The sequence below is a fragment of the Harpia harpyja genome, chromosome 1 (genome assembly GCF_026419915.1).
Source record: "Harpia harpyja isolate bHarHar1 chromosome 1, bHarHar1 primary haplotype, whole genome shotgun sequence".
Lineage (NCBI taxonomy): Eukaryota > Metazoa > Chordata > Aves > Accipitriformes > Accipitridae > Harpia > Harpia harpyja.
This window is the reverse complement of record NC_068940.1, coordinates 33,134,706-33,160,698: the sequence shown is the minus strand read 5'-3', so window position 1 is coordinate 33,160,698 and position 25,993 is coordinate 33,134,706. Positions and strand designations below refer to the sequence as shown.

The following is a 25,993-nucleotide window of genomic DNA, read 5'->3' as shown; positions in this document are numbered from 1 at the left end:
CTGACCTCCCAAAACACGACCACCCACTGTCTCTGTACAGTCCTTTGGGGGTAAATCTAACAGCCCCTGTCACAGCTGGCACAAGGCTAATGCCCAGACCCTAGCCATTTAGCTTTGAAGATGCTAGTGAGGGAAGAAAAAGTGTAATTCCACAGTAGTTATGTTCTGTTGAGGCCGTAACACAACCCTTGAGACAGCTACTTATAAAAAAAAAAACAAAGGGGGGGAGAAGCTAACAATGGAGACAGTGTAGAAAAGAATCATTAAACAAAGTGAAGGGTCTGAGAAAAAAATGCAAAGTCTTTGTCCTTTAATGGGTCGCTACTGCTGTTTTGTAGCCAACCAAACAATCCTAGGTAATTAAAATCCAAGGAACAGACAGATTTGTTTAAAATAACAGCTTTAAAAAAAAAAATCAGTAGGTTTATTGTAGGTCTCAAGAGGGGCACAGTATGAATAAGTGGAATGCCTACATGTTGTCTATACAGAGTAACCCATCACTTGAATTAAAAAGAAGCAGCTAAGCAGTTGAATTTCATTCATCATGATGTTTTCTTCTGTTTTTTCTTTTCATTTTCTTCCTTTTCTTTTTCAATTTCAGCAACATACTTCTCAATTTCTTCAGGGTTTAGGATCTAAAACAGAGACACAGGTAACCCTCAAGATACTAATACAACTTGGAGCCTTTTATTTAACTTTCTTTCCATGTCAGAACTAAATTGCTTAACTAGTATTTATCCAGACATGGGTACATTGTGCAGACACAATAACATTCCTTGGCCACTAATAATAAACAGAAATATTTGCCAGGGCAGAATGTGAGATTAAGGGCTGGAAGTTAACGCAGATCAACAGGGACAGTATCAGAGAAAGGGAGAAAACCAAAACAAAGACCTTACCTTCAGCGGCTGTTCTCGCCTCATAACCGCCAGCTCAATATTCTTCCCACCAGACTGTACAACCTTAACAAGAGTTAGATGTAGGTATTAGGAGCATGTCCATTAATTAATTCTAACAAACCCCTTTCAAGTCTTCCTAGGAGGAGAACAGATACAGATGGGGAGCGTTTTGCTTGTTAGCTCCAAGCTCTCAACTCCAGTAGCAGTGTAACTCTCAAAAACTACACGTCTTCATTGTGGCATCAATGCACCCAGTGGCTGGTGAAGAACACTGCATTTCCACCATCTGACTTTTGAAATTTTCTGTATCTTAAACTTCAATACAAAAGTAAAATATTCTGTATATGGTTTAGCACATCTTCGGTGCATTTGTTTTAATGCCCAGAACTGAAGTCTGTTTTCCTCCCCAGAGGAGTGCTAGTAAATTCTTCTGTGTAAGCTACAGAAATTGTTACCTGAAATATTCTGAACCTTTAATCCCACACCCATGGCCTACAATGAACAGTTTTCACAGATCCTTTTACAGTACTTTCCTGTGACATGCACAAAGATTTTCATGCGCTCACCTTTAAGGAGTTAATCCAGGCACACAGTGAGAAGTCACCCAAGGGATCTGAAGCAGACTCACCTCAAGAAGAGCCTTGATGACCAGTTTAATAGTTAGATCATCTGTTTCAATGGCTTCATCAGTATAGTTTTTCTCTAGGAATTCACGCACAGACTTGGCTCCTCTGCCAATGGCATTAGCCTGGAAACATTGAGGTGAAAAAAAGATAATGAACAGAAGTTTAGAAAAGCAAGAAACAGGAGTTCCGCAATTACATAATCTGAAACCATTTTGTAATCACCATGTATTTTTCAGGAGACTGAACATGTTACTTCCCACATGTCACACAAAAAGACAGTTGTCAGGCACAACTGGTGTGGGTTTGGTCTTGTGGGTTTTTTTTGGAAAACAGGACAAGATTTCCCAAGTAAAGCTGAACTGCAGACTGCCATTCTCAGTAAATTTGATCATTAAGGATTTTTGCAGCTGTGAGCCAGCACCACCTGCCAGTGAGATTTCCTTTCTACACCAGTCTCTCTTTAAAGGAGACATTAACTCACAAATACTTCATTACTTCTCCACAAGAGGCAAAATCAACTCACCTTCCAAGCATGGTATGTACCAGAGGGATCGGTCTGGTACAGCCGGGGGGTTCCATCAAAGTCAAATCCCACGATAAGAGCAGAGATACCAAAAGGTCTGCGACCGTTGCTTTGTGTGTATCTCTGATCAGAAAGAAGAGACACTTACTTCAGAAGCAGTTCTAAAAACATTTTTAGAGTGGAAAGCAGACACTGCAGAAGCTACAGCCACAAAAGGCATATTTTTAGCGGGCTCTCTTACCAACCTACCTGTTAAAGTTAGGATTCCGTATCTTACAGAAGACCTCAAACAAGACAAGGAAGAGGTGGTTATTGTTCAACCCCTGTTCCTAACACCCACTGAAGTTTGCTGCATGATTATAGCTATTGGGAAGAATCTCCCTCAGCTGCTGGGTGGTGCTGAGAGGCAGACAGAGCTAAGTCTGCAAGCGCAGGTGTAACACCATGCTTTGACAAGCACGCTTAAGAAGCCAAAAAAAGAGGATGATGACACCTGAACACAAAGTCATGTTTTCACCAATGATTTGCAACAATTCCGTCAGAAAGCACGGCACCCTCCGCAGCAAGAAGCAGGCTACAGCAAACCCCGTGTTACATACAGCCCTCCTGCTGACACTGAGTTAGCAAAGTCGTTGCCATGTTGCACACCAGAAGTGCCCACAAACACCAGCAGCGTTTTCGCAGCAGGAATACTGTGCGAGATTTATGGTTTGTGACAGTTTTATAGAAATCGTGAATGTGCCAGAATGAAAGACAAATGTGAGATTACTGTAAAGCAACAAAGTGAAACTTCGGAAAGTGGTATTCTGCTCTGGCAGGCTAGTGATTATTACAAGAACTACGCTATTATCATCATCATCACTATACTAACACATGTCTGTGCCTAAGTCAATTAGACTTTTTCTAATCCCCACTAGTTGCTGAAAATCAGTTTAATATACTGGCAAATAAATAATTTTATCACAGAATGCAGTTGAGCGTATTTTGACCCTGTAATTCATTTTAAATTCATGAATATCAAATGTAAAAGATACTAAGCACTGCACTGATTTGCTCCCCCCTTACCCCTCCCTGCAATGGCTCAGCAGGAGGAAAAACAAACAGGAGCCACGAAGACATTTTGACAATAACACAGCACCATTGTTATGAGAGCAAGTTAGAGCTGTAGATTAGCAGTGTTCCTGATGATACCGCAAATGTAGTTATGCCGTCCTTACAAGTACTAATTAATTTCTTAATCTTGGGAAAAAAAGCCAAACAGTAATTAATCATCCTCTTCTATTACTACATCCCTATTTCCAGTAAACAGCCGCAATGTGTTTTGTTATGCTGATTTTCACCAGCTGAGTAGAACAAGGCCAGCGCAGACATTTTACATACTTAGTCTGAAGCGCTGTTCATCAGGACATTTTTAAGCATCTCTGTGCGGTCCAACATACCTGTTTCAGACTAGCAATGTAACGCGTGATGTACTCCACGGTGACAGGATCCTCCACTGTAAGTCTGTGGCTTTGACACTCCACACGAGCTCTATTTATAACTATTCTGGCATCAGCCGTCAGCCCTGAAATGACAGTGTATTCTCAGATCCATGCTTCATACCGTATGCACAAATAAAACAACTGGTCTTGCCCCAAAAGGCTCACAAGGTCAGTGTCAACAGCAATGAAAAAAGCAAATGAGAGATAACGCTTCCTCAGGTTTGCTGAGCAAGAATATGCTGAGCATTTTTAAGGCAACAGAAAGAAGCTAATGTACCAAAATAAGTAGAGGATTTAGTTTACAGCTTTCATGTCTGTGAGTTAGGCAACACATGCAATTCTGAACCAAGTCATCAGAATACTACTGACAGACTGACAGCATTCCATCTAACAGCAAATGAGCAAAGCAATCTCAATTCTTACACACATTGGTTTTATTTCTTATGCAGCCACTCTAACTATGACCCAGGTTTATCCACCCAGCAAATCTCATCTAGTTGACAAGGCTACAGCAGCATGATGTTAGTTGACAAAAATGAGTATGACCCTTTGAAAAAAAATTTAACAGGAAATTTATTTCTTAATTTACTTTTTAGCTAATGATGTTATTTTCAATTTACAGCCTTGTTTCTGTAGAGAATTTTTCCTCAAGCCTGTGAATCCACCTGCACATATCACAACCCTTAGCTAAGGAAGCAAGGCAGCAGAAGTAGCTGAGCCTATCATTCCTGCACACTAAATCTAAACACCAGTATTCTTGCTGGTTAAATCAGATCTCCCCTTAAAGCATTACTGACACTGACACAAAGATTTTAAACTACTTGAAAAGAGGAGAAACCTTCTGAAATACATTTTCTCTCCATTTACGTTGGGTTTTTTAACTTTCATACCTCCTGTTTAAGCTTTGAACAAAGGAAATTAAGGCATTTGGAACAGGAAGAATGTGGAACTAAAATATCTATGCTTCAAATCCAGAGCAGTTCATTCAGGAGGAGTCTTCTGAACTAGAACAGAGGAGATTTTTCTTTGCTTTATGCAAGACTGCAAAATTTAGCTTTTTTGGCTTGATGCATATGGGAAAAGATCCCTGTAACTGACAAATGTCTCTTACAGCTCCTGTTATATGTATTAATAATATGTATTTTATATACAATATGTAAATTTTAAAATATTTCATTTTAAATATATAAAATATAGTAAATATGCATATAAATTCAAATATATATATTTAAAGAGGATATATCTGTGCCAATGACACATCAGTTCTCAGTCTTCATCCTCACATTAAACCTAGAGGACCTTAGTAACTTTAACACATACTTCCTATCATTAGATCATTAGCTTGCTCTATAGATTTATCCATATAGTAGGCTAATCTTATTTAAAAAAGAATAAGCAACCGTGGAAATATACTCCTTCCCCACAGTCCTCAGCCAGTTATGCTAACTATTTTATGTTCTCAGAATCCATAAACATACCCAAAGGTGCTCCAATAACTGCCAAAAACCCTGAAGGGATCATATACCTGCAAAAGCCATGCAGACATTGTCATCGAGAGCACAGATCTTCCGTACAGTTCTCTCATCCTGAAGTTTTGCCACAGACTTCTTTTCCACACCAAGAACAACAATATCCTTCCCTCTTACTCCAACCTTCAACACATTAAAAGAAGAAGGAAAAGTTAAGCTAGGCCCCCAAAAACCTAGTAGTTGTAGACTTTACTGAAACAAGTAGGAAAAAGCAAACACACAGAAAAAACCCACACTGTAAACATTATTTCAGCTTGAAGTCAGTATTTCACTTCCTATTGCCACAACCTGGATAAGGGACTGATGTAACAAAAATTGCATTAGATTCCAGGGTGCAGTTTCATAATCAGCTTATAACACTTTAAATCTGTGTGGTTCCCAAGAGATATATTCCCACTCGTCTTACCAACTGTGTTTTCCCCAACTCTCCCCATTAGTGCTTCTGTAGCCACAGAACAGGATTAACAACAAAACCACCACTACAACTGGTCCACTGGTATTGCTCTAGTCAGAACCCAAAACACTGAAGATTAGCCCAAGTAAAACCTACAAGCAGCCTGTCAGAAGCTTGCTGCCTTAGTGTCCTAATTCATACTTTGAATATACCTTTTTGAACATCAGGGAGGGAAAAAAAAAAAGTTGACCTTTCAGACTCATTCCCACTGCTTCTCATAGGGTGATGGGAATCATTTTTTCTTACGGGGTGGCCCTGCTGTTAGTGTGTTACAGAGGTTTAAAAAAAAAAACAATTAAACTCAACCAACTACTCAAGGAGAGACAAGACAGAGGTAGACTATATTGCCTTTTTACAGTGTTTTTCATTTCTGAAAAAAAGAAGAGCCTATTTGGCACGAAGTCTTGTTACATTTATTCCCATCCCAAAAGCAGTAAATTTTCTCACAGGTATTTTGTTATTTGGAAATCAGGTTTTTTTTTCTCCCCCAAATGAAAAAACCCTTCATTGAGCAAAAGCTTGGGACAACTGGAAGCTAGGAGCCAGAAAGTTACTTCTACACGCCTTTACTGACACGTTCCCCAATCCACTGGGAATCTGCGTCGTGCCCAAGCATAAAATACTACTATTTTCACCAGACGCAGAATAATGAAATAGAGGATCACTATTCCGCTGCAGGTCGGCAGCAGCTTGGTTCCCTGAGGAGGCGGCTCTGCTAACCCGGCCTTCCAGGCTCTGCAGGCTGACGAGCAGCCACTGCCATGGCTGTCAAGGCTGAAGGACACCCACCTGTGCTGGGCCTCGCGTTCGACGGCTCAAGGCATAAAAACTCCAACACCCCCCCCCCCCCAAAACCCCACAGTAACGGCCTGAAACGGAGCCAGCGCTTTACAGACAGCAGGGCATCGTCCCCTCTGAGGAAAACGGAGATTTTTCAAGGCAGCTCCGAACCCAGCCCTTAGCCCCAACGCGGCTGCTGCGGCCTGCGGCCATCTCTCCCTGGAAGGAGGTCCCGCTTCCAGCGGCCCGCACCGCGACGGACCACCCTTCCCCGCAAGCCCGGCCCCACTCGTGCCGTGGGCCCGGCGGCGGGGCCAACAGGCCGGGGAGCGCGGCGAAGGGGTCAGGCCCGGCTCCGGGCCTTCCTCCCTCAGGGAGCCGGCCCGGCGCACCCCGCCTCCCCGCGCTCACTCACCGCGGTGGAGCCCTTCTTCACCGCCTCCTGGGCGTACTCCACCTGGAAGAGGTGCCCGTCCGGGGAGAAGACGGTGATGGCCCGGTCGTAGCTCATGGCTGCCGCCCGCTCGTCCCCGCGGGGCCGGAACCAGGCGCCTCCCTCAAAACAGCACACTCATCCCCCCGCCCCGCGCCCGCCGCTTCCGGAGCCGCGCGCCATTCCGGCGGCACGCCGACGGCGCCCCCTGCGCCAACTCCGTACGCTGCAGCCGCAAGACCCGGCGCGGAGGGGGCGGGAGGAGGCGGGTCCAGCGTCCCCGCTCCGTCTGCGCTCTCGGCGTACGGAGCCCGCGTTACGCACCCGGCGTAGGCGGCCGGCTCGCCGCCTATCCCCGCGCTGGCGCACTTGGCGTACCCGGGCGGCCGTCCTACGCAGTTGGCGCAGCTGGCGGCTGCCGGCGAAGGTAGGGAGCCGCCGCTCGGCTGCGACAGGAAGCCCGGCAGCAGGGACGCACCATGTGCGGCGGGGCGGGGAGGCGGCGGCGGGGCGACGGCGGCCGCCTCCCGCCCCCTCCCCAAATCCCCGCGGCCGCCTCCCTGCCCCGAGCCCGCGGCGCGGGCGGCGGGGCGAGGGCGGTGCGTGCCGGCTGGTGGTGCGGTGCCCATGGCTCATTGCGGGGCGCAGATCGTACCATCTGCGCCGGCTCCCCTCCCCATGCACTGCGGAGAATCTTTGCACGGCAATAGCGGCCAGATAATAACAATATTATTAGAGCCCGGAACCGATATATTATAGGCACATAAAAAAACCCCACCATGTCGGTTGCCTTTGCTTCTGCTCGCCCAAGAGGCAAAGGGGAGGTCACCCAGCAAACTATCCAGAAGGTAAAAAAGCATGCTTTTATACAGACAATTTTAGACATTTATTCCGACCATGCTCCTGTAGCTGAGGAAGGAGGCTTATTTCTAGGGCGATCAGGAGAAGTAGTGAATTTGCGAGGGCTTGCGGAGACGGACAGCTGGAGAGAGAGGTGGGGGAAGGAGGAGGAGGAGGAGGTGGAACAAAGCAAAGGTGTTCAGATCACTGCAAGGAGAGGGAGAGGAGGACGCGGGGAATAAAATTGGGACGGCACGTTATCTCTGCCGCTCGCAATGGGGAAAAAAGCTGCCAGTGATACAGTGGGAAATTGCAGTAAAATCTGCAAATACGTGATTGATTTCTGGTGGTGTGTCAGCTTCTGCCCCCCCGCCCAAATCCAACCTCAAAAATGAATTAAAATAACATACTGAATTTGCAAGGGTTTTCTTTTGTATTTGGATGCAGAATTTTAACCTCTCAGAAGATAGAGGGAGCACCAAGCACTGGTATATTTTTCATATACGATTATCATTATTTGTGATGCGTTTATTGATGTTCAATGACAAACAAAGGTTTTGAAAGATTTTCTCTGGGGAGGAGATCTCCAGGCGGGTCTCACGTGGAGGCCAAAGCAGAGGCTTCCTAGTTGGGAAGTTATTGTTTCCCATTTTGCAGGATCGGCAGCAGGTACTGTGCACACACACGCGCCCGACACCCCTTCCTCCTGCAGAAGGTAACGATCAGTAAGGAAGAGGCTGGAAATGTCAATAAAGAACATGCATGTTTTCACTTTGACCGCTATTTGTCATTTGTACTTCTACCGTATTTTTTGCGTCTTCCCCACCACAGAGGTGCTCTGTTCATGCGGAGGCATGTAGTGGCGGTGGAAGTGAGCTGTGTATGTTCTACGTGGTCCACTCGTAAGTAGTGACCAGTGAAGAAGTGCCGTTGCTAATACAGCAATTTAACCGATCACCAGTGGGTTTTGCAGCCAAACCGTTATCTGGTGCCGGTTTATGACTTCTACAGGAAAAAACCTCGGTGGAAGACTGTGACAGAACAGAGATCAAGGCAGGACAAACTGCCACAAGGGAGACTGAAGAGATGACTTGAATCTCAGGAGGCAATTTGGAAACTAATCCCATTTCGTGGAGCTCTTGCAGCACATGTGGTATTGTGAACTGGTTAATTTTAAAGACTGAAATATTTCAGACTCGGTGGATGAGTTTTTCTCTAACCTCCAGATTGGTTGGGGTTAGGACAGAATTTCGTAATTCAGATAGTTTGTACTTAAAACCATGACTGTATCCACAGACAAAGGGCAGCCGAAGTATCTTCAGTTTGATTTTCAAGCCCTTGCCTTTTTGCGTACTGGTAAACTTCACGGAAGCTTCAAAATGTTATTGCTTTACAAATAACACGTAAAAACATTTCCCATCTGAGGTACGTTTGCTGGCATGTTACTTGAGGACTGTTCATCAGGGTTGGGCTGTCGGCAGTGATTTTCCTTCTGACAGGTGGTGACGCCGAGGAAGAGACTTGCAGGTGCAGAAACTGGATGGGCTTTATAGTCAAGTATGGAAACGGGCAGTGAGAGAAGGAGCAGGTGCTGGGCTAGGAACTCCAAAAATCCTCATTAAAGTGAGCTTTTTAGAATAGACACCAACTTCATGGAAAAAGAAGAGTAATATCATAATATATAAGCATTTGTAATACATAAGCTGCATTCGTAATATATAAGCAGCTCATTTTTATTTATTAACTCAGTTTTGATAGTCTTTCAAAGCTTTTATTACTCCAGTACCAACTATTCCTAAAACAGATTTCGCATGGAGGAAGTTAGAGCTTTTGGCAATAGAGCAGTGATGGTGGTGCTTTAAACTAGTTCATCAAACAGCGTTTGCAGGGCAGTAAACTTCAGTTTCTTCTGCGTAATGGAGATCAGAACTCGGTTCTTTTTTCCTAGTAAGTTAGAAAAAGAGCTATTCCCGATTCCTTGTTCAGTAAACAAAATGTTCTTCAGCTAATTGTAGAAACATAGCCCTTTTCTGAGGAAGATACCTGTAATATTGCTTGGACTCTTGCTGTTGAATATGTATCTTAACTGAATGTGAAAATATTGTCAGTGATACCTGTTGTGGAAACTGAAAAGGACGAGTTTATATTCTTTGCTAATTCTATATACAGAATTTCCACTGACACAGGTGAAAATACTGTGCAACAGTGAGTACAGAGCACGAAACAAAAAGCTGCACTGTGAATCAGGCAGGAGTATTTTCTCTTAAAATTATATGCTGCGCCCGGGTCGCCATGTGAGCATCGGCACGCATGCAGGAGGAACATGGATTCTTGACTGACACAGTTCTGACGTTCCCTGTCAGCATTCGAGAGAGCAGCCTGCCGACCCGCCGAGGCAGGCCACAGCGACGCCTCTGTTCCTCAGACCCTTGCTGACTTCAGCCACAGGGGATCACTGCAAGTTCCAGCAGTCAGAGCCTGTGATCGACAAGGGTGTCCAGCAAAGTTAAGACCAACTTGCAAATCACAAGCAAGAAGCAGGACAAGCTGAGTTCTCTAAGGGAGTGACTAGCTAGACTGCAAGCGTATCAGAAAGACTCTTCTGCTCATCTTCCTATAATCTAGCCTCATCTTTGCATCTGAATGGGTCAAGAATTTGTTCTGATCAGAACACATACCTACATGGATTAATTCACATTTAACTCGCATGAAAACATGTTATTCTCTCCTCAAGAGTTCTTCTATCCTGATGACACAGTGGTTCAAAGGCCCAGTCTTGCAAGCACTTAATAGCAGCGGTACCTACAAACTGCATTATGGAGTGAGTTTTTGCCAGTGGCGAATCTAAATTTGTAAATACTATTGTTATTTTTCCATTCATTCACCTGAAGAAAGCTTGCAGCATTCACAAGAAAGCTGGGGGAAAGAGACAAACTATTATATTCGAAATTTTAAAACATATCAAAGGATATTTTAAGCTTTTAATTGTATTATAAATTCATTAAATTATTAATTAAATAAAGGTCAGTTGTCATTTTGTCCAGCAGCCCCAATTTTCTTGGTACAAGTCAGTCAGAATTTACTGAATGAAGCTAAGCTAGCAGCCATGGATACACATAAATTAACGGGTATATAATTAGTCTGTGTTTTCATTTTAAGTCCTCCCTGTACTAGAACTGAACTACCCCAAAGGACATATTGGGTTGTATTTCTCTTAAATGTGGTTTCAGTAGATCCAGTAATGCAAATTTTATACTTCATCAAGTTCAGTAGTCTGCACACGCTAGTCTTGTGCAGGAAAACTAGTAAGTTTAAATTGTTTGAAAGTATGTTTCTTATTTGAAAGTAGGCATGTTAGTAAAATCTGAAGTTTTGGAAAAGGTTGGGTGATGTTTTAGAATGAGGCAGAGGTATTTCATAGTGAAAGCGCTTTCCTTCTTCAGCATAAATATCTATCTGCCATTTAAGGAGCAAAAAAGGTAAGTCCATTAATTCTTCCATGTCGAGTATTTCAACTAACTCCTTTGAAGATAACCATTCATAAATGAGTGATTTGAAAAGCACAATCCTGTGGCTCAATAAAGTCACGTGTAGGTACTTTGTAATATCCCATGGCAACAAAACTGCACAAAACACCATCCACTGCCAAGACGGGTGAATGTGGAGTATCACAAAACCACAGGACTTTAATATGGTTCTCGTAGTAACATGTTTTGATCATATTTCTTTTATGCAGATGCTAGATGAAAATCACCATCTAATACAATGTATTATGGATTATCAGAGCAAGGGGAAAACTGCAGAATGTACTCAGTGAGTATTATGAGTTTTGGAGTATGTTAGAAATTTTTGGTGTACTTTTTCTCAAGAACAGTACTATGAACCGTTCTGTTCACTGATCACTGAGAAAACAGTTGGACAATTTTTTTAGATTCTCTTGTATTAAGAAATGTATATTGTTCTTGGAACAGAGGTTTTTTTCTGAAGTATTTGAGTATTTAGTATTTACAGTATTTTTAACAGATCATTTATTAAAATAATTATAAACAATTATGGTTATTGGACCACTTGCTCTACGCAGATTTGTTAAATACAAGTAGAATCAGGTACAAAGTTAGTAACACCTTTTCATCAGAAAGTACTTAAATGTTAAGGATCAGCCATGTGGTTATCTATGGCTAAAACAAGATGCATGTAGACATACCAGTTTGTATCACTGCTTACTATTCCTAATCTTGAAAGCAAAATGCTTTTATAAACTTCAGGTGTTAAATCTCAGTCAGGAAGAACAGCCAATCTGCTCCATGAAAGGTCAAGTTATGGGGCCAAACCCAGAAAGCGGTATGTTCAAAGAAATTGTCTAAAAAAGATACCTGTGCTAAAGAAGTCATGTCACTATTCTGGCTTCATTTTTGCCACTCTTCCCACTTCCCAGCCGTTTTCCCCTTATCAGAAGAAAATCCATGCTGAAAAAGCATTTTCTCGTGCCCTCTTGGAAACCTCCCTGTTACCAAAAGTTTGACTCTTCACTTTGCTGAGTGGCACAGCTGTTGGTTTGCTTTTGGATGCCCCTTTTTATGAGCTTCTCCAGTTCATCGAGAACTGTGAAGAAGCATAAATGGTTCTGGTGGTGCTTACTTGCGTAAACACTCCAGTTAGAGCACTCTTGAAAAAAATCTTGTTATTCTCAGCTTGCTGGCAGGGAAACAGGTTTTGGGTTTTGCAGTTCTGGAATTTCATTACTACTAGGACCCTTGTTAAACAGAGGAAGAAAAAAGTGGCCAATTGTTAGAGCAGCTGTCTGGGTGTCAGTACTCAAAGACTGAGGTCCCAGCTTCACAGTTCACTCAAAGTGCTTTCAAAGGCGAGTGTATTTTACCTCTCCCTTCCCCCAAGTTTAACCATTTGTAAAAGAGGTGTTGAACACACTGATCCTTGATGAAAAGCATGACGGCACAGATATAGGTCATTATTATTGCTATTTATTATGACAGATGAAAAGTGGGCTAATGTAATTTAACTAATCATCTGTAAATAGCAGAAAAAAAAAAAAAAAAAGAGAGGTTTGGAATTTTCTGTGTTAACCCTTTTCCAAATAAGCTTTACTCCTTATTCTGTAGATACCAACAAATCTTGCACAGAAACCTGGTTTACTTGGCAACAATAGCAGATTCGAACCAGAATATGCAGTCCTTGCTTCCTGCTGTAAGTACCACTGCTACCATCAGATACAGTTACTGTGCCAGAGGGAAATGTTCTTTGATTCTGTTACTGATCACTGTCAATAAACCATTTTTTAGTATTTTTCCAGCTAAAAGTTTTGAGGTGGTCAAGTAGACCACTAAACAAATCTAAAGTTACTTTTACTGTGTTTAAAACACATTCTTTGGGACATTTGTGTTAATCTCTGTCTCCCTAGCTCAACTTCTGTATACTATAAATGGTGCTGTGGTACAGATCTGAACAGCCTCCATTTGTTCCAGATTCATTATTCTTTACCTATTCTTGCTGCATTCTTTACTCAGGAAAAAAATGCCATTATTTTACGTCAAAAATCTAATTCAGCATTTGGACGTTGGTTTGTCTTTAAACATTGTGTTATTCTTGCTAAATGGATTGATTTTGGAGGTATCACACATAACACAAAATACAGCATAGCTTTATGCTGGACAAAGGTCAATTTGTCAATACATTTCTGTGTGGTCTTTGCTAATGCATATCCCCTCAGCAGTTATGTGTTCTGACCAGCACAAAATGAAATTCATGTAGCTATGGAAGAATGGGCACAGAAGCCAGACTCTATTATATAAGCACAGTTTCAAGATCTTCACTGTGCTGCGTGCCGGCTTCTCTGTATCATGCTGAGTGTCATTCACACATAGTAGTCAAATGAAGAAAGGTTTACGCAACCAAGCCCAAAAAGTGAAGGAAGCACATATTTAATTGAGGCAGTTTTTAGTCATAGTCAGGCTAATTTGGGGGGTATTATTTTTCTAATTAAAAACCTAACCAAAAATTTGCTTCTCCTCCTTGTTATTTGCAGCCACCAACGCAAAACATAAACTTGGGCCCAGGAGGAATGACTCAGAGTGCATCCAACCAATCTCTCCATTCACAGAGCAATCTCAGCGATGCAATTGGGACGGGCCTTCCTCCTTCCTCCCTCATGCAGAGTCAGATTAGCAATGGTGAGCTTCGGTCCCCTTTGTGCTGCTTTGCTGTTGCTTGGCAACAAAATCATTAATGCAGAATATACTTACAGAGCTGTAAAAGACCTCTCCTAACTCACCTTTCAGGCATATGGGGATTTCAGGCACATGCTGAAATAATCACAAAATGGCTACAGTCAGTAACGATGTTGGCTTCTGCAAGGACTCCAGTCTGCTTAGTATTTCTATAGGGGAAATTAAAAACATTTTTTTAAAAATGTGTAATGAAAATCACTAAGTAAAGATGCATCCAAGTTTTTTTATATATTGCGGTATTTTTCTCTTGAAAGTGGTGGGGTTGGCCAGGGTAAAATGGAATTGCTTGCATGACTAACCACACAGGCAAGCCTTTAGATTGCAAAGACCTTCCAGGATACATGCCTTCTTAAAAATGATTTGGTGTTGCATCAGTCTTTGTCCTCTACAGAAGCTTGCAGGGATTGTAGTACATAGCCAAAGAGTTTGCACAGACATTTCATATGAATAAGATAATATACTTTGTCTATTTGGTTTTGTTCGTGCAACTAAAAGAAACTAATTGAAAGACAAAAAAAATAGTTTTTTACTCTGTATTTTATAGTACGAATAATCTGTTTATTTATTTTGTAGTTCACAGTTATTTAGTCAGTTCTTGTTTCTGTGGGTCTTTCCCAGAGTGACAGAGAGAAAAAACAGTTTCTATAAATAGAAATATCTGATTGTAAAATCACAGGCCTTGGCAGGGGGACTCAAGAGCAGATGCAAGCCATGGAATTACTTCTGACTTTTTAAAAATCCATTTGTGGTCAAGCTGATCGTACCTTTTAAACTAATGGATGAGGTACCTACTTTAAACAGTTACAGCTAGTAAAGTGAACTTACTAAATTTATCTGGGCCTTTTTTTTAAAAGATTTATTACCTAGTATAAGTATTATAAAAGTCAGTCAAAACATTGTTGGGTGTTATGAAGAATCTACATTTTCAGTGTTATTGTTTTTTCTTATTTGCCCCCCCCCTCCAGTTCTTTATAGTAATTTAGTGCTGAGTGAAAGAACCAGACTGGCAGTCCTAAAGACTTGAGTTATCCGCAGAACAGAAGCAGCCTGGGCAGTTTACCTCATGTTGCAAGTTTACCTCATGTTGCCCCAACCCAGTACTAAAATCCAGCCTGAGTTGTGGGGGTCTCAGGGTGGTTCACTCTCTGCCCAGTCACTGAGACTCCGTCACCTGGGTAGTGCCAGGTATTTTATCAGGAATATATTAGTCCACTGGGAACCAGACTGAGGACATAGCTACACTCCAAAACGAAGGTGTGACTGAGAATGCAGTCGGTAGCTTGCCTCTTCCGAGTAGCCTAGGTAACAGCAGCAGTGATGGCATCTGCTCTGCTGCTAGTGCCCGCTGTGAGAATAGGACCCTCACACCCTTGGGCTTGGGGACACTCCCCTTGGTTGCCAGCCTCTACTGCTGCTGTCTCTGCCAGCTAGAATCAAGTCAGCACAGTGGTGCTGTATGACACAGCATTCTTGAGGTGTAGGTAGACTTTGAGACTGAGAAACTATTTCGCATCGGTCAACAATTGTTGGACAGCTTTTTTTGGAAATTAGGAATAAATATGCATAAACAATTCAAATATATGGGCTCTAGTACTTGTGAAAATTTCTCATCTAATGGCAATAGAGATGAAAGTCTGTAATGTACAGGTACAGCATTGTAAGAGAGGGAAGAAAAGGGAAGAAGCCATAGCAGCTACTACATTTTATTCTTTATTGTCCTCAATCAGGACTTTACAGGAATCACCTCTGCAGGACAGTAACTAGGTAATTCCCTACATACATGGTAACTCTGTGTAGTGGCAGCTAGGTCAATTGTAATGATAATTCTGTTGATGGGGACAAGCTAAAAAACAGTCCACCGAGATTTCAAGTAATCCACCATACACAAGTCAGTGATTCTTCATGCCACAGCCCTGCAGGCAAACCCATTAGATTCAATAAACCAACCAGTGAAACTCAGCTGCCTCTGGACAGAATTGGGCCCAACTGAGAATTCTAACTGTTCAGAAATCATGAATGAGGCATTTCAAAGAAAAACCCAACTACCTTAGATTCATGAAAGTATGAAAATGTTCAATGCTTTGTATTTATCTTATTGTTTTAGTGGTTTTATTTAAACACTTTTGGTCATGCTTTCATATTTTCCCTTACAATCACAAATTAGCCAAACCTTTTTTTTTTTTGCTTTAAAGAAGGCCAAGATTCTCTAACTTTTCCCATGCAAATAGGGTAAGGTTTACCAACACTGGCTTCACTCCATCTCTCACTCAAAGCAACTGCTAGCTCCATTCAAACACCATGTGGTCTTGTGTTGCACAAGTAGAAGTATCAGCTTTACAAGACATAAAAAAACCAGGAGCAAAACACAGGGCTAGGTCTCTGTAGCGGTATATTGAGCTGGCTCCACTGATTTCAGTAGAGCTGGCTCTCTTTATCTCTTGTTGAAAATGCTGCTTGCATCCCTCAATCAGAGGAAAATATAATAATCTACAGCATCTTTTCTCATTTTGATGTCTATAAATACCATTAAAAGTAATTAATGAGGTTTGTACTAAGAGAATTAGACACATTTTTCAGAGGCTGTAGATAATAACCGTGAATTAAAATATTATCTAAACATTACAACATAATTCTGTCTCTTCTAGGGATTCTGCATGTCTTCCATTCTACCTAAATTAATTTAGATTGACAACAATACAGCTGAATTTAGATAGACAACAATACACACTATCACAATTTAGATCGTAACAATACACAATGAAAACAACTTCCCAAAACTCATTCATAAAAATATTTACAGCAACAAACAACAAAAAATAAGGACCAGATTCTCCCCAATTTTAATTACCCAACAGCAATAGAATTTTAAAAAATAAGCATACTGCCAGGTAAGCAGGATGATACTCTCAAACGCAGGATATAATTGGAGCAGTCTGATGATTACATACAGTGATGTTGGAAAGGGAGTACCATAACAAAAGGGATTATGATGGTGACTTGGAAAATTTATCTTCCGAAAGCCTTAAGGTACTTTTAGTCAAACTTCAGGACAGGGAGAGACAGGCTTGTCCTCTGAGGAGGGGGTCCCACGGTACTTCCTAAGCCCCAGCTAAGAAGGTTAGTTGGTTATAGAGGAACCGAACGGATGCAGCAATGTGCAAAGTGTTTCCCAGCCACTCCTGTGCCTTCCCATTGTCACCATCTGTGTGAAGGGGGAAGAGTAGTCAACGGCAGGACAGGAGGAAGGAAAGCACAAATCTCAGAAGGCTGGGATGTTTCCAGAGTCCGTATATTTTCTGAAGTATCTGAAATTGCTGGCATTTGTGAATTCTGCTGCCTGCTGCCTGTGAGGAACTGCTTGTAGGGCATTGCTGCTGGTTTTGTTCTTCCTGTCTGCAATTCTGTACAGCCTGGATTTGGCTGCCAGGAAGAGGAGGATCACTCTAACTGTGTAGCAGGCAGTTTTAATTTGTTTGTAGATAACAGGGAATTTTAATAATGAGGATTTTTTTTTGTTTGTTTTGCCTTATCATAAGGTATTTTAGAAAGGCCGCGAGGGCTTTAATGCTCACTGTACGTTGCCAATAATAGCACAGATTTTCTTGTTGCTCTCTTTAATTTTTCTAGGTCCTAATCACGTGTCTATGCAGCAGTCAGGCCAGAACACTATGCCCACGACCTCTCTGAGTATGACTGTCAGCAGTCATGGAACTGGGCCTGGTTATAGCCATACAGTGCCTGCATCTCAGAATGTGCCAATGCAAGGCCAGGGGTCAATAGGCAATTATGTCTCTCGAACAAACATCAACATGCAGTCTAATCCAGGTAAACTCCCTCTTCCTCCTTCTGGGCCAACTTGAATTTTCAGTGACCTCAGAGGTTTACCACACATGAATTTGTTCTGTAAACATTTTCTGTAGAGAGTGACAAACATACAAGAGGAAAAGACAGCTTTAAGACATCTCTGAATTTCAAGGTGTCAGGCACCAGTGTAAGTCAGAACAGTTTCAGACTTGCTTTAACTTACACCTACTTGCTATGGTTAGCAATGAGTTGTGGAAAAGAGGGTTAGCTAAAAGTGCAGCAGCACTATCTGATAGCCCCTGGGAGCAAATCCCACAACCATGGGAGGGACCTGAGAAGCACCTTTATCCTAGCTGAAAGAGCCTGCCAAAGGGTATTACACATTTCCTGTTTGTATGTTATTACCCCATTTTTGTTATTTTATTGATACTTCACACTGCTTGCAGGGCATAGAGAGTTTAGCAGACAACTCGGAATTAATCTCTTAATTTGTAAAAATGTTTGCTATGGAGTATTGAATGGGATGTCCAATGCTTAAGAATTCTTTCCAACGATATGAAATTTAGGGATCAAATAAATCCTAGAATGTCAGTTTATTTATACTGTATAATCAGCAGGTATATAAGATGGAAGTAGAAAAAAGTTGATTAGGAAAGAAATGCAGCAATGAATTAGTCAGGGGGTAGAAAGGAACAAGCATCAGTTCTTATTTCTTTCTTTAATCTTACTGTAATAATGATAAAGTAATAATAATCAAGGATAGATACATTTTTAAGTATCTGACTGAAGCAAATGGCAAGAACTGACCATGTAATAACATCCTTTCTGGATTACAGTGCAGAAGAGTTAAATACATGCAGTAGGAAAACATCTCCCCCTGTGGAAAATTCACAGAATTATCAGGATGCATGTTAGTTGAAGGTTTTAACTTGCTTCCAAAGAGAATAGGGGGAGAACTGTCACATCCTTCTAGAAAACAGTATTTTCCATGTACATTGTAGTCTCCATGATGCACCAGCAAGCAGCAACGTCACATTACAACTCAGCGCAAGGAGGGAGCCAGCATTACCAGGGGCAGTCCTCCATTGCCATGATGAGTCAGAGCAACCAAGGCAACAGCATGATGGGTCAGCGACCAATGGGCCCTTACAGAGCGTCACAGCAAGGTAAAATCTATTATTAGATTATTGATGTAATTATTATTAGACTGATAATATGCAGTCCATCCTGCAGGGTAGGTAAGTCAACAAAATTTCCAAGTCACATTTATGAACAGGGAATCCCATCTGGGAACACAGGAAATCTCGAATGGTGGAAGTATCATGACAATCAGATGAACTTTAATCTGTTTTCAAGATTTATCTATTTAGTTATTTCATGTGTTTAGAAAAAGAATTCTGTCTAAAAGGGATCATATATCTCTTAAGAAAAGATGAACAATTTGATATACAGCTCACTCAAGCCAAAGGGAATCTTTTCAGTTCTTTCAAATGGTATTGGATCAGCCGTAACATGGCACAGTTAACAAGGAACACAGTTCTGCAAAGAAGACATAGTTTGCCAGCAATTAGTACAAAAAATTAGGCCAGGGAAAGGAAAAACCAGAGGATAACTAGCATGCTCCACGACCTCTTTGGAAAAAGTTCCAAGAGGTAATAAAGCTGCTAGACAGATTCTAACATAAACTGAATTTTGCTAAGAAACAAATTGATACGTTAATTAAAATATATTTAATTCTGACTGTGTTCTTAAGCATGGAATACATTCCCGTGCTTTCTAATAACTCAAATTAGTAGATGAAATGTAGTCATTACTTTAGGTATTGCCACAGAAGTGAGTGGTTTTAGGACATGCTACTGACCGTTGCGTAATTTCAATTTCAACCAGCTTTTTCTGAGAAGACAAACTTATTTCCTTTTTCTAGTGAGCAAAACATCTTTGAAACGGCTCTCAACATACATAGCTTGTTTACTTATCCAGATGTAAATAATGTTTTCTTAAAAAAAAAAACAACAGATAAGAAAAAAACATCTCTTAGGAGTCCACGAGCTCAGTTTGCTGTCTCTTGTCTTTGCCTTGCAGGTTCCTCGCAGCAGTACATGGGTCAGGAAGAATATTACAGTGAACAGTACAGTCATGGACAAGGCTCATCAGAACCTATGAATCAGCAGTACTATCCAGATGGTAATTCCTCTGAGCTGTAGTCACTGTAATACCTATAAAGTGTAGACCACCATGACCGCCACATCCAAGGACATGGCAAACCCCATTTTTGGGTTTTGCCAATTCCAAATTCCAATTTAAATGCTAGAAAATTCTAATCCCAGGGCATGGGAATCTGGTACACAAACATACGCATTAGTGCATCCTGCTATCCAAACTGCTTCAAAAAGAGCACAAAGCCAAGCTTGGGTTGGTGAATGCAAGAGGTTTATCCATAGGTGTGACTTTCCTTGCCAAGTATTCAACCTCCTACCTAAGGGGTCTGTATTTCCTCTTAGCCTCATCTTTGTGCATAAGCAGCTTCATAATATATGTAGTCAACAATATATCTCTAGTTATATTAACAATGTATCTGATAAATCTTTGCAATTCCTTGTAGGACATGGTGATTATGCCTATCAGCAGTCATCCTATACTGAGCAGAGCTATGACAGGTCATTTGACGACTCAACACAACACTATTATGAAGGAGGTAGGAAAATATACTGGCAATCTTTGTAAACCAAAGCTCCAATCCCCTAAAATACTAATGAAATGCTTATGAAAATGTAAAATATGCCTTGCAATTTCTGCATCACTAACGGCTACTTAGACACTACTTAAGGAGTATCCAGGAAATAGAATTTAGCTATGTATAGCATTTCTTATACCGAGACTGTATCACACTGTATACACGGTATCATGTTAGTAACTGTATTGTGGGGCAGTCATGCTGTGCAGCCTCGTGGGATCGCTAACAACTTGTGCATAGCCTCAGATTCATTAGAAAAATGATCCTCGGTCGTAGCTGAGCCAGGTGGAATTATAGCTATGGATATTGAACTTTTTTTGCAGTATGAGAAAAGACTTCCAGGATACCAGTATCCTCCACTCTTACAAAACTCTTTAACAAACATTTTGTATAATGCAAATAAAAATGGCTGTATTAAAGTAGAAGGTTATGCTGACAAAGGTTAACTAACATGCTGCAGTTAGAAAGGGGGTTCAGAGCTGGAAAAAAATGGCAGCCATAAATGGAAGTTTCTCTGAACTAAGAAACCTACTGGTTAATTCCAGGACCAACTTTTTTTAATCTTACTTAATTCACCTTACAAATTGTGAAAAACAATGGGATAAATGAAACTAACCTTTGAAAATCACCAATACTATGAGTTTGCAATTCTACCACTAAAAAACTCTCAACAGTAGTACGTCAGTAAATTCAGTGATACTGTTAAGATATCTGAACTCTAAATTATTAACTTAATTATGATACAGCGAGGTGGCATTTAGGAAAAGCAATGTCATCTGTATAGTCTCCATTCATTTTGTTGTTTCAGGATACTGCAAATGGAATTCCGTCATAGGTATTTAAAAAAATACCAGTAACAACTAGATAAGTGGTCTTTCTGGGATATATGAATAAACATCATTATATAGAAGAAAATACAGTGGGAGGGCTTCTCGAGAAACTGGCTGTTTACCCTGGCACCCTTATCTTTGTGACACTTTTTCTTCTGAAACAATTCTGGGGTAAAAAAAAATCCTTTGGGGAACAGGTTGCTTGTTTCTTTGTTTGTTTAGTGATGTGTATAAATAAACAACTCTCTCCTGTTCAAAAGAACTAAAAATCACTGAAGAAATAAACATCCTGACTGGCAAAATGCAATCATCTGCTTCTGAAAAGAGTACTTGTCTATGCGTTCCAGACCAAGGCTCCTTATGCCTTTGTTTTCCTCGTGATCCACATGAAATACCTGCCTCATCTATAACCAAACTATTTCAATTTTTCCCTCTTTAGGAAATTCTCAGTACAGCCAGCAGCAGGCAGGATACCAACAGGGAGCTGCACAACAGCAAACATATTCCCAGCAGCAATACCCAAATCAACAAAGTTACCCAGGACAACAGCAAGGATATGGTAAGAAAACTGTCACTGACCAGTCAAGTGTTGGCAATACTTCATCCTGATGCCTCCATTTCTAAGCTAAAATATGCTGTAAACTATTTCCTTGATTAACCTTGGACATCCACATACCAAAACTAGCCAAAGAGCACGGCATATAAAGAGATTCTGGGCAGTAACATACATTAGTATAGCACTGCATTCCATACTGTTATGTCAGCATCCTGAATCCCCCTCTCTTTTGAAAGAAGGTTAGAAAGTTAGAAAATACACTTTTGCCTCATGTTGACCTCCTGGTAAGTGTCAGCAGGAGGTCACTGCCTGGACTCTCAGGCCTTCTACACATCTAATAGTTCTGCAACTGACATGAAAAAATAACATCAACAGTCCAGAGAGTCACTGCTTCCTTGCTTAGACTTCTTGCAGCATCATAGGGATTTTATTCCTTGGTGAGGGGCTGAGGCGAAAGGAAAGAAGTGGAAGTGCTTTGAACATGCAGCTAACACTGGTGCGAGGCTTTTGAACCCTTCAGGTCTCAGGTGGATCTCCCTGCTGCCATCAAAAGAATCTGAGTTTGATGGCTGTCTTTGAGTTTCCTGACAGATTGGAGGAATCCTGTATCTATCCTCAGCCTTTGGGAGAAAGAAACCATTTCAGGTTATTTAGTACAAAAACAGGGGCCAGGGAGATTGGAATAATCTAAATACTAGCTTCAAGGCAAGGGATTTCTGGTGCATATCCCAGATGTGATGGTACTTGATCTTGAACGGGCAATGTTAACCAAACTTGATAAACTGATGTTGATATAAACAACAAATCCATTTTAGAAATGTGAGATCTCATGAAATAGAACTGACAGGCCTAAAATGTTAATTAAATTATTAACACCTGACTCTGCAGTGCCAGTAGATAGTTTGGACTACTCAAACCAGACATATTCTGTGAAATTAAACCCAAAAGTCAGTTTATGATGTTAAAATCTGGCCTCCTCTTTTTAAAGGTTCTCCTTCATAAAAATCCACCAATAATGCTAAAAAGTAAGTGCACATAGCAGTCTATACACAGAATATACAGTCCCAAATAAAAGGAAATCGATACCCCCGTGCAGTCGTGTGTCTGATTTACATGTTTTTTAAAAGTATCTCTATGTGCAAGAGATTTCTTAGGTTCCTGGTCAGCAGTGCTTATGGTGGCACAGACAGATTAAATAGGAAGTTAAACATGCAATTGTTACAAGAATAAAGGCCGTGTAGCTTGCATACAGGTAATAATTGAGCTGTGCCAATACAGATTTCAGAGAGGCAAATCACTTAAAACTATATCAGATTTTCTAAGCAAAGTTTAAAACCTGAACTGAAGTTTACACTGCTGCAACTAGATCATTAGTAGTATTAACGCTTCCTAGTGTAGAGCTAGAGGGGAGGTCTAGGCAAAATTTACGCACAGTTCACACTCGCAGAGCTTACTTTGTTACCATCATGTTTTACATTAAGTTAACCATAAGAACTCCCTCTAGCAAATCTAGCCTTAGTAACAGATTTCACTGTCTTCTCAGGTCCTGCACAAGGAGCCTCTTCACAGTATTCCAGCTACCAACAGGGACAAGGGCAGCAATATGGAAGTTACAGAGCTTCTCAGACAGGCCCATCCGCTCAGCAACAGAGGCCTTACGGCTATGAGCAGGTAAATTGTCTAAATCACTGCTGTGAAAAAGCAGATTTGGCTGTTAGCTCCGCATATAAATCTAGCTGATAATTTGGTGCAGGCATATTGGTGATACTTCAGTGGGTCTTTCAAAATTCATAGACCAAAAGAAATTGTCTAACTCACTGTTTGTAAGCTTCTGATCTATTATTTTCCAACATTTTTATTTCTCTTTTTTACAGGGACAATATGGAAATTACCAGCAATAAAAGAATGTGATCTTGTGTCAGATTCATTTCAATAGTATCTCCATCTTTTAAACTGGATGTACAGGCAGTTTTGATTAATTGTAATATGTTGGTTACCCCTTAGCACAAAGCAGCGTCTGTATGTGAACAGTGTTCATTTCATGCTGGATATGAAGCAGTGCACTACTGGTAACAAGACAATGCTTTAATGGTTTGATATTTGGTGCTGTGTATAGTACTGTATGTTGATACAATGCAGAAGTTTTCCATTTACCCCTCCTCGCCCCATTCTTGATGTTTCTAAATAGCTTTAGGATCATTTGATCACAGTTGTGCCCCATTCTGAAAAACAGCCAGGTTATTCTGCAGTCTGGCTCAATACAAAGCCATTGAGTCATATCTCAGTCCAGGGAAGTATCCTGTGGTAGGTTATTGATCTTTTTTGAACACATTGAAGATTACCTGCCAGCCCCATGGCTCTTAACTTTACTTCTTAAGAGTAAGGGGATGGATACATTCCTTATGTGAAGACACTTCTATGCTCTATGATAAAAATAAAATTAACTGCAACTTCTGTAATACCTACTTACCTAAGTCTTATAATTCAGTAATCTGCATAAGTCCACAGTTCTGTTGTAAAAGGTACAGAAAGAAGATCAATACCTATATTCAAGGAAATGTTAATCACTAGAGGCGCCTTTTATATATCCATGTAAACTAAGGTATTTCTATCATGGAAAGAAAAATAGAAGGGAGCTCTGAGATCTGCAGTCTCAGCCTACTAGACATCAATATTGCTTCATATTTTGCTTAGCTGAGAAAAACATCTGGCAAAACTCCAGTCTTAAATATGCTACTCCAAATTTTATAACTTGCATATACATTTTCATGCCAAATTTCACAAGCAGGTGGCTGGCATCCTTTTTTATTTCTGATTCTTCCATTGCCCTTGCTTAGATTTTCCAGCAAGCATTATAACCATAAATATTGTCAAATCCTTTGGTCAACTGTTCTTACAGCTCATCTTCACTTTTATTTTTCTCTTGTAGCTTGACAGAAATAGTTCAGAAGTAAAAGAAAATAAATCCATCTTTAAAGATAAGCTTATCTTGCAGATAAGCAACTAAATTCAGCTTTAATTTTGAAACAATATTATGCATATAGAGAGTGGAACTATTAATGGGGTCAACGAGTGAGACAATACCTATAGAGGGAGAATTTAGAAATAAAAACTAGTGGTATGTAAAAGCCAGTATGAACACCGTAAGTCACTTCTATTCAGCTTTATATGTTCTTATAAAGTGTTGAAAAAAAGCACTTATAAAGTGTTTATATAAGTGCTGAACAAAACACCATGTCCAAACTTCTCTGAGGCAAAAGGCTAGGATGACTATACTCCATGAGCATTTTTTAATACGAGATTAATTGCAAATTTACAGTATAAATACAGCCTCTGTAGGATATTCTCCTTTTCTTTGTCTGAACTGGTGTATTTATGGAATTTCGAGTTCTAGTACTTTATATTTTGAAAAACCAAGGCCACAAGGAAAATAAAAGATCTCTCCATTTTTTTTTTTCCTGTAGAGGAAAGTCTTTAACTGGACAACAAAAGAGTTTGCTATTAAATGTTGTCCAAGTACTGCCCTTGCTACATTAATAATTTTAATTACTGACAAAACAGAAGACATTTTTTTAGTCAGTCCTCATTTCTCCCATCTTTCCTGCTGGTGTTTTCATACAAATAAGTACTTTCAAATAGCAAGGAACAGAAAGGAAGTATGATTGTTTTCTTTACAATATATTAATATTACAGGTAGCCAGAAGAATGCAATATTGCTCTTTGCCAGCTTGGAAGTATGCCTTTTATGTGGTTTTTGAAAGTGCTGAAATACTTTTGAGAGAATATGAACAACACTTAAAATGAAACAGCAACATTACATCAACCTGAAATGTCTTACATTAAGAACTTCTTGAATGTTGTGTATATAATGTATTTGAAAGAGCACTTTGGAAATAGTTTGTACATTTATTTCCTAATTTATACATGATTTTTGGTGTTAATATTTCTAACTGTTAATAACAAAATGTTTATTTAATGTGTTGTCCATTTTTATGTATTAATGTGGAAACAAAGTGATGCCAGCATTTTGACTTCTTCCATTAATTGTATCATTTTCTGTTTTGTAATACAGAATGCTTGACAATTGTTTAGGTTAAATATTATCTGAAAATTAAGTTGGTGGTACTTTCCTTATGACACAGACTTTTGAACGGAAACAACAGATAAAGGGAGATTCTTTTGAGTTATCTCCGATACACTTCATAGATAATTATACATGACAAAAGCTTGTCCCAGCTTTCAAATTATTTGATATGCAA

At 40.5% G+C, this 25,993-nt stretch overlaps 2 protein-coding genes across 3 annotated transcripts; one reads left to right on the top strand and one right to left on the bottom strand.

The window, feature by feature from the left end:
* Nucleotides 1-293: 293 nt before the first annotated feature.
* Nucleotides 294-6,929, bottom strand: PSMA7 (proteasome 20S subunit alpha 7). Its single transcript, XM_052786173.1, has 7 exons — nucleotides 6,708-6,929; nucleotides 5,055-5,181; nucleotides 3,488-3,612; nucleotides 2,049-2,171; nucleotides 1,528-1,647; nucleotides 900-962; nucleotides 294-635 (listed from the first exon to the last, which is right to left on the bottom strand). The coding sequence occupies exons 1-7, from the start codon at nucleotides 6,801-6,803 to the stop codon at nucleotides 543-545; spliced, it is 747 nt and encodes a 248-aa protein (XP_052642133.1). The 5' UTR covers nucleotides 6,804-6,929; the 3' UTR covers nucleotides 294-542.
* A 413-nt stretch (nucleotides 6,930-7,342) lies between these two features.
* On the top strand, nucleotides 7,343-25,917 carry SS18L1 (SS18L1 subunit of BAF chromatin remodeling complex). 2 transcript variants are annotated; one of them, XM_052786160.1, is made up of 11 exons: nucleotides 7,346-7,573; nucleotides 11,302-11,378; nucleotides 12,686-12,770; nucleotides 13,609-13,753; nucleotides 17,438-17,635; nucleotides 18,616-18,780; nucleotides 19,697-19,798; nucleotides 20,217-20,309; nucleotides 21,618-21,737; nucleotides 23,278-23,405; nucleotides 23,609-25,917. In XM_052786160.1, exons 1-11 carry the CDS (start codon nucleotides 7,505-7,507, stop codon nucleotides 23,633-23,635), a joined length of 1,209 nt encoding a protein of 402 aa, XP_052642120.1. In that variant the 5' UTR covers nucleotides 7,346-7,504; the 3' UTR covers nucleotides 23,636-25,917. The 2 variants fall into 2 exon arrangements, with proteins under 2 accessions (XP_052642125.1, XP_052642120.1); XM_052786165.1 differs by lacking the exon at nucleotides 17,438-17,635 and having other exon boundaries at nucleotides 7,343-7,573.
* Nucleotides 25,918-25,993: the final 76 nt, after the last annotated feature.